Genomic DNA, 13272 nt, shown 5'->3' with positions numbered 1-13272 from the left:
CCGTGCGTCGGTTTCCGCCCGCCGCCGTCCGTGCGTCGGTTTCCGCCCGCCGCCGTCCGTGCGTCGGTTTCCGCCCGCCGCCGTCCGTGCGTCCCAGAATTTTCTTTACTTCTTTAAATATTTTTTCTAAAGTATCTACATTTGAATCAGATATCAAAATGTTGTCCATGTAATGGTAAATTATAGATTTAGTAAATTGCTTACATATCATTTCCAATGGCTGCCTTACTAAATATTGGCACAGGGTGGGGCTATTTAATATTTTATGTGGGAGAATCTTCCATTGATATCTGTTATCAGGCTGAGAATTATTGTAAGTCGGCACTGGGAAGGCAGATTTTTTCCTGTCTCTTGTAAAGTTATAGTGAAGAAACAATAAATTAAACAGAGAAACACTAATTATAGGAGTCCATTCTTTAGGCGACAAGGAAGGCAAAGGGGAATTCCAGACTATAGAGAGCCCATTGGTTGAATCACCTTGTTAACAGCTCTTAGCTCTGTAACCATTCTCCATTTCTCAAGATTTCTTTTTAACAACAAAAACAGAAAAATTGAGCAACAAATATAGGGCTGGTTGATTCTTCAATATGCTGAGCATTTAACTGCTTCTATATCAGCTGTTCTAAGCCCTGCAGTTTCTCTGTTGTTAAAGGCCATTGTTGCAACCCATACACGCTTGTCTGACAAACATTTTAAAGACAGGACTGTTGGTTCCTGTGAAATATCAACAGCTTATTGTGCCCTCTTCTTGTACAATCTGAATGGTCAGTGACTGTTCTTTATAATATCTTCTAATATAATTTATGGCTCATTTCTAAGATTGGGGAAATGTTAATTTGAGTATTCCATTGCTGTAACAAATCATGTCCCCACAAATTAATTGCTATGTTAGCTACATATAGTTTTAATATTCCTCTCTGTCCTTCTGGCTTTATACATTTAATTCCTCTCACGTTTTGCTTCACTTAAGATACAGTTCTGATCCCTATAAACTGAACATGTACGTTCTGAAGAGGCCAATTTTGGTGTCAAGATTCTAATGAAATTATTGCTACATCTGCACCTGTATGTATAGACCTTCAGTGACAAATTCATTTATTTTTAACTTTGATTTTTGTTCGTTTATAGAACTTTGCCAAAATACTCGCTTTATGGTTTCTCTGAATTTTTTGTTCTCTTGTCTATATCTGTTCTATTATCCAGAGCAGCGTGGTTTCTTACAGTAGGCATTAGGTTCTTTAATTGCTCTGGGAAGGAGTTTCCTCTACAATGGCAGGAAATGACTGAACTGCATTTGGCATAGGGACCTGTGAGAGGCCCCTCATGGGGGTTCCTGACAGCAAAGGATTCCTTGACCTACATTATTAGTTCATTGCCTGCCTTTGACACACCTTCTACATAATCCAGAAGAGAGGGATGTTGTGAATGGATTGTTCTTAGAAAAAACATTGTTTCTAGGAATGCCCTGTCTACAGTCTCTTTTAAGGTGACCTTTTCTTTTTTTTGGCCATATTTATAACATTTGATGTTTTGATTTTTCTCAAGCCTCTGGAAATCATCTCTCCTATCCATGTATCATCATGATCAGGAGAGTCAATGATAATTGTATCACGAATCCATTCCTCCAAAGGTGCTTACTTTTCCTTTAGTGGCCTAATTAACCTTTTGCATAGAGAATTGGCATTTTCAAAAGCTAGAGATTCAATTATTATTTCTCTAGCTTCTGAATTTGGTATCATTCTGTTTACTACTGAAGTTAGTCTTTGTAAGAAATCTATAAAGGTTTCTTTTGGGCTCTGTATAGCTTTAGTAAATGACTCAATTTTCTTTTGTATTTCTCCAGTTCTGTCCCAAACATTTATAGCTGCTGAGTTGCAAAAATCCTGGGTGTGGTCATCATATACAGCTTGCCTTTCTATAATAGCATAATCTATAGTACCATAAATTCCTTCTCCAAGAATTTGATTTTGTGAGATTTCCCTACCTTTAACTTTACTCCATTGTTCAATAATCTTAGCCTGTTCTTTGAATCAGTATTCCATTGTAATTGTGGATCAGGCTCTAAAACACCATTAACCAATTCTATCCAGTTTTTTTTGGGGGGTTTTGTTTTTTCTTTTTTTCAATTTATTTATTTATTAAAAATTTCCACCTCCACCTCTCCTCCCATTTCCCTCCCACTCCCTTACCCCCTCCCTCTCCAGTCCTAAGAGAAGTCAGGGTGCCCTGCCCTGTGGGAAGTCCACATAGAACCTTCATCCGGCGATGGATGGAGATAAAGACAGAGACCCACATTGGAGCATTGGAGCATTGGAGCTCCCAAGGTCCAGATGAAGAGTAGAAGGAGGGAGAACATAAGCAAGGAAGTCAGGACCGCGAGGGGTGTGTCCACCCACTGAGATGGTGTGACTGATATAATGGGAGCTCACCAAGGCCAGCTGGACTGGGACTGAATGAGCATGTAATCAGACCGGACTCTCTGAATGTGGCTGACAGTGGGAGCTGACTGAGAAGCCAATGATAATGGCCCGGGGTTTTGATTCTACTGCATGTACTGGCTTTTTGGGAGCCTAGTCTGTTTGGATACACACCTTTCTATCCAGTTTTTATGGATAATTCTGTTACAAACTGACCACGAGTTTAACATTTACTTCACAAAATGTGAATGCATGCCATATGAGACTATTGCTTCCTTGAATCTTCTTAGATTTAATATTGGCACAGGAGTCCAGTTAGCTGTAACAGAGCCTCTGCCATTTGGAAATTCCTGTAAGGTTACTGGATATATTAAGGTTGGTTGTCTGAAAACATGCTGTTCTTCTCTATTCTTTTAATGCATTACTGAAATTACAATTACAATACTCTGTCTGGATTTGAATATCTCTGTGATATGTTTTGTTAGGTTTTTCTAAGGCCTGTATCTTAGCATTCAGATTAACCAGCTGTTTTAGTAATAAGACAAAAATGATAATTCTGATAATGTTACAACTGACCTTACATAAATCTCATTTAAATTAGATATCTTCTCATTTAATCATTCCATTTTTAAACTGTCTAGCATATTATCATACAGAGGCCCAAATCCCTCCATTGTAATGGTTTTCTCCATTTTTTAATGTGGGGAAAAAAGACCTCTCTTTTAACAAATTCTTCCCTTTAGGAATTCCCAATTGTCTTACCAAATCTACTAAATGAAAAGTTTTTGCACCCCAGTAAACCTCTCCACCAATGCAATAATCCAAATCAACTAAATTAAACCTAATTAGAAAAAACCCAGGTTCAATGGATACCAATGCTCCTGGGTGGCCTTCTAGCCCCCCAGAGAAGAGCCAGGGAAGGAGACTAGAAAACCACATGTTTGTTCTCTGGGGGCAGTTTAAATACCCTGTGGGTGTGGTCTTGAGCACCTCTGGGGAGGGGCCTTCATTTGGCGGTCTTTCTCAGAGTCTGAACTGAAGCAACTCTCGGGAGAGGGCTTGGAATGGAACTTTCTACCCAAACATTCTAGACTCTTTGGGTATATGGATGCCAGGGGCTAGGGTGACACTTCCAATCAAATATCCCAGACTGTTTGGGTATAGGGGTGCCAGGGGCTGGGGTGATGCTTCCAATCCAACATCAATGTTGATGAAGATGTGAGGGTTATTGCTGCTGCATAGAACAGTAAAAGCCTGACTGGGTTTCAAGGCTGCTACCTACTTTGGCAGCAGCCTGAGACAGGGGTTCAGGGAGGGACCACAGTCCGTGGTAGAGAAAGAAAGAAAGAGAGAGAGAGAGAGAAAGAGAGAGAGAGAGAGAGAGAGAGAGAGAGAGAGAGAGAGAGAGAGAGATACAGAGAGAGAGACACACACAAGCATGTGAGCGCAGGAGTGAACAAGCACAGGGGATTGTTGTGGAGGGGTTGAAGCAGAGACAGGACACTTCTGGTGGGGGTTGCCTGAAGGCAGAACCAGCCAGTCTAGGGCAGGTGAATCCTGTGACATTTGGAGCCCAGGTGCTTCAGGAGTTTGAATAACAGCTGGAGACTGTTTCAAAGAGGCATCAAGAGGAAAATTCTAAACTCACCCAGAGGCTTGGGAAAAAAAGAAGAGAAAGCCTTGCCAGGTAGGGCTGGAGCCCCACATGCAGCTCTAGCCTGTGCCTGTTGCTGTGGTGTGTCTTTCTGTATATATGTTGCTTTTTACTGGTTGATGAATAAAGCTTTTTTGTCCAATGGCTTAGAGCAAAACTGGGTGGGAAATCTGAACAGAGAGAGAGTTGGTGGAGTCAGAGAGATGCCATGAAGATGCATAAGAAGGACATGCTGGAACCTTGCCTGCAGGCCACACCCTCATGGTAATAGATTAAAAGAAATGGATTAATTCAAGATGTAAGAGCTAACTAGAAATATGCCTGAGTCATTGGCCAAACAGTGTTGTAATCAGTATAGTTTCTGAGTGATTATTTTGGTCTGAGCAGCCAGGAAATGAACAAGCAGTCTCCGTCAACAGCCAGTGACTAAAAAGCCTCAGGGAAACGGCTTTTTCTTGAATTTGTACCCCAAATGTGGGTCACCAAAATTAGCACGAATAATAAAAACCCAGAGACAGATATTGGGGTTCAACTTGAGGTCAGAAAAACAAAGCAGCCAAGCCACTAGAAAGCTCTTATCTTTGTGAAATCTTCAGCCTGAAAGAAAGTAAGTTCCTGTCTCAAACTGCCTTATATTTCTTTCTAGTGCTGGGCTTAAAGGCATCCACCACCATTGCCTGGCCTCTATGGCTAACTAGTGTGCCTGCTGGGATTAAAGGTGTGTGCCACCACTGCTTGGCCTTTATGGCTGACTAGTGTGGCTGTTTTCCATTCTGATTTTCAGACAAGCTTTTTTTTTTTTTTATTAAAATACAAATGAAATATCACTACAAGCAGTTCTTTAAAAGACTTTAACACAGATACTTAAATGGATTTCACGTTTGCTAAGGTATATTCCTAAGTAACCCACATCTGAAACAATTGTAAAATAACCCATCTATATTTTCTAAAGCACCAAACAATCCCACACCAGTTAGGATTTAAAGGGGTATTTATTTTGGGGGGTAAAACTCACAATACACCAACCGTCAGGAAAGGAGCCTAGTTGCTGGAGCAGGAGCCAGAGCAGGAGCCAGAACCAAGAGCCGGAATCAAGAGAGCTGACCGGCCAAGGCTTGCTGCTCTTTTTTAAAAGATAAATAGACCATGCTTCAGTGGGCTGGTATTTTAGCAGCTATTACCTGAAGGAGTGGAAGGCGCTCCCGCAGCACAGTGGTCTTGTACTTCAGTGGCTATTGGCTGAAGGAGCGGAAGGTCTTCCTGCAGCAATTTTCAGATCCAAGAAACTGAGCAGTCAACTTTTTTTTAACATCCTTATAATTCTCAGTTGTTGATAGTGTGATTAATTTATGACTAGGAAAAAACGCTGAGTTTTGGAGTATATTTTGGGCATCTGTTACTTACATTTTGAATCTTGAAAGCTTGAATGAGGCCAAATTTTTAAACTCATGACTATTTTTAAGACTTTTACAAATATCAAAATGTTAGAAAAACATTTTGTTTTTTTCCTGTAACAATAACCAGATGAAGTTTCTAATTGATATTTTTAAGTAGTTTGGAAAAATAAAGACTTGAACAATTGAATTGCCACCTTGTAATTTCTAATGAATACCTACATTGAAATGATAATTCAAGATACACACGTACAGCCACATTTCCAAATCAAAAATCAGGTCAAACACTAAGATGTTGACTCTTAGGGAAGAGTAATTGAAAAGTAGGTAGTGTGAACCGCAGAGACAGACTTTGAAATTAAAGGACACAAGTTAATTAAGATACATATTTATTCTAGAAGTGTTTTATCATTTAAAAAAACTAGGTTCATTTTAGAAAGAGTTTAAATACAGCTCATTGAACACCTTAAGCACAGTATCACAATTGAAGGGAGAAGACACAACATTGCAATTTAAAGTATGTAAAATCACAGTCTATTGCAATACCTGTGTTTTCGTTAGGTTTCATATACCAAGAAAATGTAACTTTTTGAACAAAGGGAAAAATGAAGGAAATCCTCAGGCAAAGATGGGGAGGGCTGCTGTTCTAATGCCTTGTATCACAGGAATCAGATTCTTTTTTTTCCCTTTTCTGTATATATTTTTTATTTTTTTTTCCATTCAAATATTTACACTTCCTTCCCTCCTCCCAATCCCCTCCCGCTTCCCCACTCCCCCTCCTCCCTCCACCTTCCTGCTTGAGAGAGGGCAGGGAACCCTGCCCTGTGGGAAGTCCAAGGCCCTCCCCGCTACATCCAGGCCTAGGGAGCTGTGCATCCATATAGACTAGGGTCCCAAAACGCCAGAACATGCCGTAAAAACAAGTTCCAGTGCCTTTATCAGTGGCTTCTCAGTCAGCTCCCATTGTCAGCTATAATCAGAGAGTCCACATTGATCACATGCTCCTTCAGACCCGGTCCAGCTGGATTTGGTGAGGTCCCTTAGAACAAGCACACTGTCTCAGTGGGTGGACCAACCCCTCGTGGCCCTGACTTCCTTCCTCATCTTCTCCCTCCTTCTGCCCTTCAACTGGACCTTGGGAGCTCAGTCCGTTGCTCTGATGAGCGTCTCTGTCTCTATCTCCATCCATCGCCTGACAAAGATTCTATGGTGATATTCAAGTTAATCATCAGTCTTTTAAAAAGCAGACAGGAAAAACAAGCTCTTGAATTGATATTGAAGGTGTTATATGCTGCTGATTGCAGTAAATATGCATATGTAAAACCAAAATGTGAACAAAATTTCCAGTAGCATTTTCTTCATATTACATCTGTCAGAATTACATAGTGTGTATCTATGTCTGTATCATAAGACCATTCTGTCTACAAATGTAAATACTGAGTTTAATAGTACAGCAAACAGAATCCCTAAGTTCAGTATCTTTTTGTGAATTACATTGGTTTTTCTCTTTTTCCCCAACAGCTGCCAACATATTTAGTCTGTCTGCTCCATTTCCCTTTTTTTCTTGGACTTAAGCAAGAACCATATTCCTAGACCAATGAACCAGTTTATTTCTCTTTCTCAAATTCTAACATGGTCCTTGAGTTTCCTTCTGAGTTCATTTCCAAATTCTCCCACCAACAATAATTAAGAGCCACTCATCACCTTCTATTTTGTGAAAGAAAAATTTGGTTGGGGCAGGCTTTGGCCTTTTTCTTTTTCCAGCTTGAGATTCTTGGTGAATTCTAGTTTCCTGGGAAGGTCCATTGTTTGAGTTGTCTCATAGAATGAGGGATACATGCGTCTTTTTAGAATAGCTTCATCAATGTCTGGCTCATCATACCTCTGCATGCTGAGTGCCTAAATGATAAGTGGTGTCACATATCTAGTCCTGTTTGTTTATTCAGGCAGTGGTACTTTGTTTTGTTCCTTTGGTAGGAGTTTTATGTTTCCCTGATTATTTTTGATCTTTTTGGATTTGGTCTGAATTTGAAGGAAAGAAGTATTTTTCCTTCAATATTTACATGTTTGCTGTGATAGCAAACACTATCAGTCTCTCTGTCTAGAGAGTTTAGGTGGATCACCCAGCATATTCTGCTGGTGCCCTTAATGACAGAGTTCTTAGATGACCTGGTCTTTGCTTTGGCTAGCATGTGGGTGGTAGATTTTTATCTATCATCTATCTATCTATCTATCTATCTATCTATCTATCTATCTATCTATCTATCTATCTATTTTTAGGGTTTGGAGGGTCGTGAGAGCTGGTATGGAAGTTGGCTTAGCTTGTCGTCTACAATATTGTTCAGCAGCTAACCTGTCATTGTAGATCTTGAGTTCCATCCATAGAGTCTATTCTGATACTGGGCCTGAATTTTTGGTCTGCAGGTTGGCCATTCTGTTAACCAGGATTACCAACATGTTTGCTCTAAGAGGGTATTTGAACTTAGGTCAAGCTGGGGGACAGGAAGAGTCTTTATGCATGAAATGTTTTTATTTAAGAGCACATGCACACCACTCAGGAATAATAATTTTGCCATAATTATTGTTTAATGATACTATCTTTTGCAATATATTGACCATTACACGTTAAACAGGAATTATTGAATAATGGAGCATTTATATTAAACATTCAGTGCTTAATTCAGTGACTCTGACAATAAGTATTTTAATAATATTAACTGATATATTTATCTTTGCTTTTCTAGTGATATGCAGCTTTCGAGGTTCTGTCCCTCAAGGACTGGTCTTAGAAATAGGAGAAACAGTTCAAATTCTTGAAAAGTGTGAAGGTAAGTGTGGTCCTATAAAACACATAAATAGTGATCAATTATGGAAGTGTTGCAATTATGCTGATAGATTTTTTAGAAATCTTTGTGAAACTATTATTAACCATATTAAATACTGTTATGAAATCTTCCCTAAAGGTTGAAGTTTTTAGTTTTAATGAAGTAACAGACATTTCTGGCACAAGAATACTGATATTACATATAATGTCCAATGATTATTTTAGATTTATTAAAATATACTTATACTTAACTGTATTTGAGTGAATTGTAAATTGGTTCATTTTTGTTTTTCTGTCAAATAGACTAGATATTTTTAGCTGTAAAAGGTCTAAATACATGCTTTTCTTACTTAGGGTTTTTATTGCTGTGAAGAGACACCATGACCATGGTAACTCTTATAAGGAAAACATTTAATAGTTTTCAGAAATTCACTCTGAAACTATTAGTTTCAGAGGTTTAGTCCATTATCATCATAGGGAGCATGGTGGCATGCAGGCAGACATGGTGCTGGGGTAGTAGCTGAGAGTACTGTATCTTGAGGACAATAGGAAGTCAACTGAGACACTGGGTGGTATCCTGAGCATGGGAGAAACCCAGGTTTTCTTTTTTGTTCTTTTCCTTCTCTCTCTCTCTCTGGTGTTTGTGAAAAGATAAATAAAAAACCCCCAAAAACAAAATATAGTTTCTGAAAAACAATAAGGAAAGAAAAATATTAGATCTAAATTAAATATAACACTCCAAGATGTATGGACTAGAGTAGAGAAAGTTATAAGAGGGAACTTTATAGTTATTAAAATGTCCACATTAACAAAGAAACAAGACATCAACTAAATGTATTCTCAAGTTCTAGAACCTGGAATAAGCACAAGAAAAAAATAATAGAGGGCTGTAAAGCTGGGTCTGTAGTTAAGAGCGCTTACTGCTCTTGCAGAAGATCTAAGTTAAATTTCTTTTTCTATGTCTCTCTATATGACAGTATATGATAAGATTCATGCAAGATGAAACTTGCCCCGATTTAGATGTATTTTCTCAGTTAGATTCAGAATGTGATTTAGTGGCAGTGTCCCTGCCTAACACATTCTAGGCATTTGGGTTTCATCCCTAGCACTATTCAGAAGGAAATAAATAGTGACAGCCACATTGTAAGAACAAACAAAATATGAAAATAGAGTAATAGCTAATTTAAAATAAAAACTCCTACAGCATCACTAAGAATAGCAAAGAAAGGGTAAAATAAATAATGAGGTATGATTGAGCATCCTTTGGATATATGCCTAAGTGTGGTATTGCTGGGTCCTGAAGTAGAATGATTCCCAATTTTCTGAGAAATGCCATATTGATTTCCAAAGTGGCTGTATAAGTTTTTACTCCCACTAGCAATGGGAGAGTGTTCCCCTTACTCTGCATCATCTCCAGCATAAGCTTTCATTAGCATTTTTGATCTTAGCCATTCTGACATGGTATCTCATAGCTGTTTTGATTTGTATTTTCCTGATAGCTAAGGATGTTGAACAGTTCTTTAAATGTCTTTTGGGCATTCAAGATATTTCCATTAAGAATTCTATTTAAATCTGTACCCCATTTTTTAATGGGGCTATTTGGTATTTTGATGTATAGTTTCTTAAGCTCTTTATAGATTTTGGATATCAGTCCTCTGTCAGATGTGGGATTAGTGAAGATCTTTTCCCATTACGTGGGCTGCCTTTTTGTCTTATTGACAGTGTTCTATGCCTTACAGAAGCTTTTCAGTTTCCGGAGGTCCCATTTATTAATTGTTGCTCTCAGTGTCTATGCTACTGGTGTTATATTCAGGAAGTAGTCTGTGCCAATGTTAAGGCTACTTTCTGCTTTTTCTTCTGTCAGCTTCAGTGTAACTGGTTTTATGTTGAGGTCTTTGATCCACTTGGACTTGAGTTTTGTACAGGGCAATGGATATGATCAGTTTGCATTCTTCTACATGTTGACATCTAGTTATGCCAGCACCATTTGTTGATGATACTTTCTTTTTTTCTATTGTATATTTTTGACATCTCTGTAAAAAATCATGTGTTGATAGGTGTGCAGATTTGTGTCAGGGTCTTCAGTTCTATTCCATTAGGCCATGTGTCTGTTTTTATGCCAATACCAAACTTTTCTTATTACTGTAGCTCTATAGTAGAGCTTGAAGTCAGGGATGGTGATACCTCCAGAAGTTCCTTTCTTGTACAGGATTGTTGTAGCTATCCTGGATTTTTTTGTTTTTCCATATGAAGTTGAGTATTGTATTTTGGAGGTCTGTGATATTGGGATTTTGACGGGGATTGCATTGAATCTGTAGATTGCTTTTGGTAAAATTGCCATTTTCATTATGTTAATCATATCTCCAAGAGCATGGGAGATCTTTTCATTTTGTAATGTCTTCTTCAATTTCTTTCTTCAGTGATTTAAAGTTCTTGTCATACAGGTTCTTTACTTGTTTGGTTAGAGTTACCCCAAGATATTTTATGTTATTCGTAACTATTGTAAAGGTGATGTTTCTCTGATTTCTTTCTCATCCCATTTATCATCTATGTCCTACTGATTTTTTTGGGTTAATCATATATCCTGCTACATTACTGAAGGTGTTTATTTGTTGTAGGAATTACCTTGCAGAATTTTTGGGGTCTCTTACATATGTTATTATGTCATCTGCAAATTGTGAAAGTTTGACTTTTTCCCTTCCAATTTGTATCCCCTTGATCTCCTTTTATTGTCTTACTGCTCTAGCTAGAACTTCAAGTTCTATATTGAATAGATATGGAGGGAGTGGACAAACTTGTCTTTTTAATGATTTTAGTGGAATCACTTTGATTTTCTCTATTTATTTTAATGTTGGCTGTTGACTTGCTGTTTGTTGCCTTTATTTAGGCATGTTCCTTGTATTCCTGATCTCTCCAAGAAATTTATCATGAAGGGGTATTGAATTTTGTCTAAGGCTTTTTCATCATCTACGGAGATAATCATGTGTTTTTTTTTTCCCCTTTCAGTTTGTTTATATGGTGGATTACATTGATGAATTTTCTTATTGTTGAAGCATCCCTGAATCTCTGGGATGAGGCCTGCTTGGTCAGGGTGGACAATTTTTCTGATGTGTTCTTGGATTTGGTTTGCCAGTATTTTATTGATTATTTTTGTGTCAATGTTCACAAGGGAGATTGATCTGTACTTCTCTATCTTAGTTGTGTTTTTGTGTGGTTTGGGTATCAGGGTAACTGTAGCCTTGTAAAAAGAGTTTGGCAATGTTCTTTCTGTTTCTATTGTGTGGAACAATATGAGGAGGGTTGGTGTTAGATTTTCTTTGAAGTTATTATAGAATTCTGCACTGAAACCATCTGACCCTGGGCTTTTTTTGGTTGGGAGACTTTTGATGACTGTTTTTATTTCCTTAATTGTTATAAGTCTATTTATTTTGCTTATCTGGTCTTGATTTAATTTTGGTAGGTGATATTTATCCAGAAAATTGTCAATTTTCTTCAAGTTTTTTCAATTTTGCGGAGTATAGGTTTTCAAAATATGACCTAATGATTCTCTGTATTTCCTCCGTGTCTGTTGTTATGTCCCCCTTTTCGTTTCTGATTTTGTTAATTTGTATGTTCTCTCTTTGCTTTTTGGCTAGTTTGGATAAAGGCTTGTCTATTTTGTTGATTTTCTGAAAACCCAATTCTTTGTCTCATTGTTTTTTGTATCATTTTCTTTGTTTCTATTTGTTGATTTCAGCCCTCAATTTGATTACTTCCTGTCATCTAGTTCTCCTGCTTGACTTTTTTTTTTTCTAGAGCTTTCCATGTGTTCTGTTAATTCTCTAGTGTGGGATTTTTTTTTCCAGCTTCTTTATGTATGCATTTAGTGCTACAAACTTTCCTCTTAGCACTGCTTTCATTGTGTCCCATAAGTTTGAGTATGTTGTTTCTTTATTTTCATTGAATTCAAGGAAGACTTTAATTTCTTTCTTCCTTGACCCTGTGGCGATTCATTTGGGCATTGTTCAGTTTTCATGAGTTTGTGGGTTTTCTGTAATTAATTTTGTTGAATTCTAACTTTATGCCATGATGATTCAGTAAGACACAGGGGGCTATATCAGGTTTTTTTTTTTGTTTCTTTTTTTTTGTTTGCTTTGTTTCTGAATATGTGGTCTATTTTAGAGAAGGATCCATGAGGTGCTGAGAAGAAGGTATATTCTTTTGTGTTTGGGTTAAATATTATATAGATGTCTGTCAAGCCCATATGAGTCATAACATCTGTTAGTTTCTTTATTTCTATGTTAAGTTTCTGTCTACCAGACCTGTCCAGTGGTGAGAGTGGTGTGTTGAAGTCTCCCACTGTTAGTGTGTGGGGTTTGATGTGTGATTAAGCTTTAGTAATGTTTCTTTAATGAATGAGGGTGCTCTTGTATTTGGGGAATATATATTCATTATTGAGACTTTATCTTGATGGATTTTTCCTTCTTTGTCACTTTTGACTAATTTGTCTGAGATTCTTTCTTATATCTCTTGTATTCTCTTGTTTATGCTTGCTTCTGTAGTTCCTGATTGTTTACTCAGATTTTCCATTTCCAGATTTCTTTTGGTTTGTATTTTCTTTATTGCCTCTATTTCAATTTTCAAGGCTTGAGCTGGTTTTTTTTTCACCTGTTTGATTGCTTTTTCTTTTCTTTCTTTTTTTTTTAAGGATTTGGTTGATTTCTTTCATTTTTTGTTTGTCTTTTCCTCCACTTTAAGGGAATTTTTCATTTCTTCTTTAAGGGCCTCAATTATCTTAATAAAGTTATTTTTGAGCTCATTTTCTTCTGTTTCATCTGTATTGGGATGTTCTGGTCTTGCTGCTATAGAATCAGTAGTTTCTGGTGGTGCTGTATTGCTCTTTAGATTGTTGAGTGTATTCTTTTTTTTGTATTTTCTATTTATTTATTTATTTATTTATTTATTTATTTATTTATTTATTTAAGATTTCTGTCTCTTCCCCCC

At 37.4% G+C, this 13272-nt stretch overlaps 1 protein-coding gene across 1 annotated transcript in view; it reads left to right on the top strand.

Annotated features, from left to right (window-relative positions):
* Positions 1–13272, top strand: part of Dock3 (dedicator of cytokinesis 3) — a 367607-nt gene that overhangs the window by 40434 nt on the left and 313901 nt on the right. Inside the window, exon 2 of the mRNA XM_050139541.1 lies at positions 8210–8293. Coding sequence (XP_049995498.1) covers positions 8210–8293 — 84 coding nt within the window. The remainder of the gene's footprint in view (positions 1–8209; positions 8294–13272) is intronic.

The sequence above is a fragment of the Alexandromys fortis genome, unplaced genomic scaffold, assembly GCF_014885135.2.
Source record: "Alexandromys fortis isolate MF-2015 unplaced genomic scaffold, M_Fortis_MF-2015_v1.1 scaffold_36, whole genome shotgun sequence".
NCBI lineage: Eukaryota > Metazoa > Chordata > Mammalia > Rodentia > Cricetidae > Alexandromys > Alexandromys fortis.
Note: the sequence above shows the minus strand (reverse complement) of the source record. Positions and strands in the feature narration are given on the sequence as shown.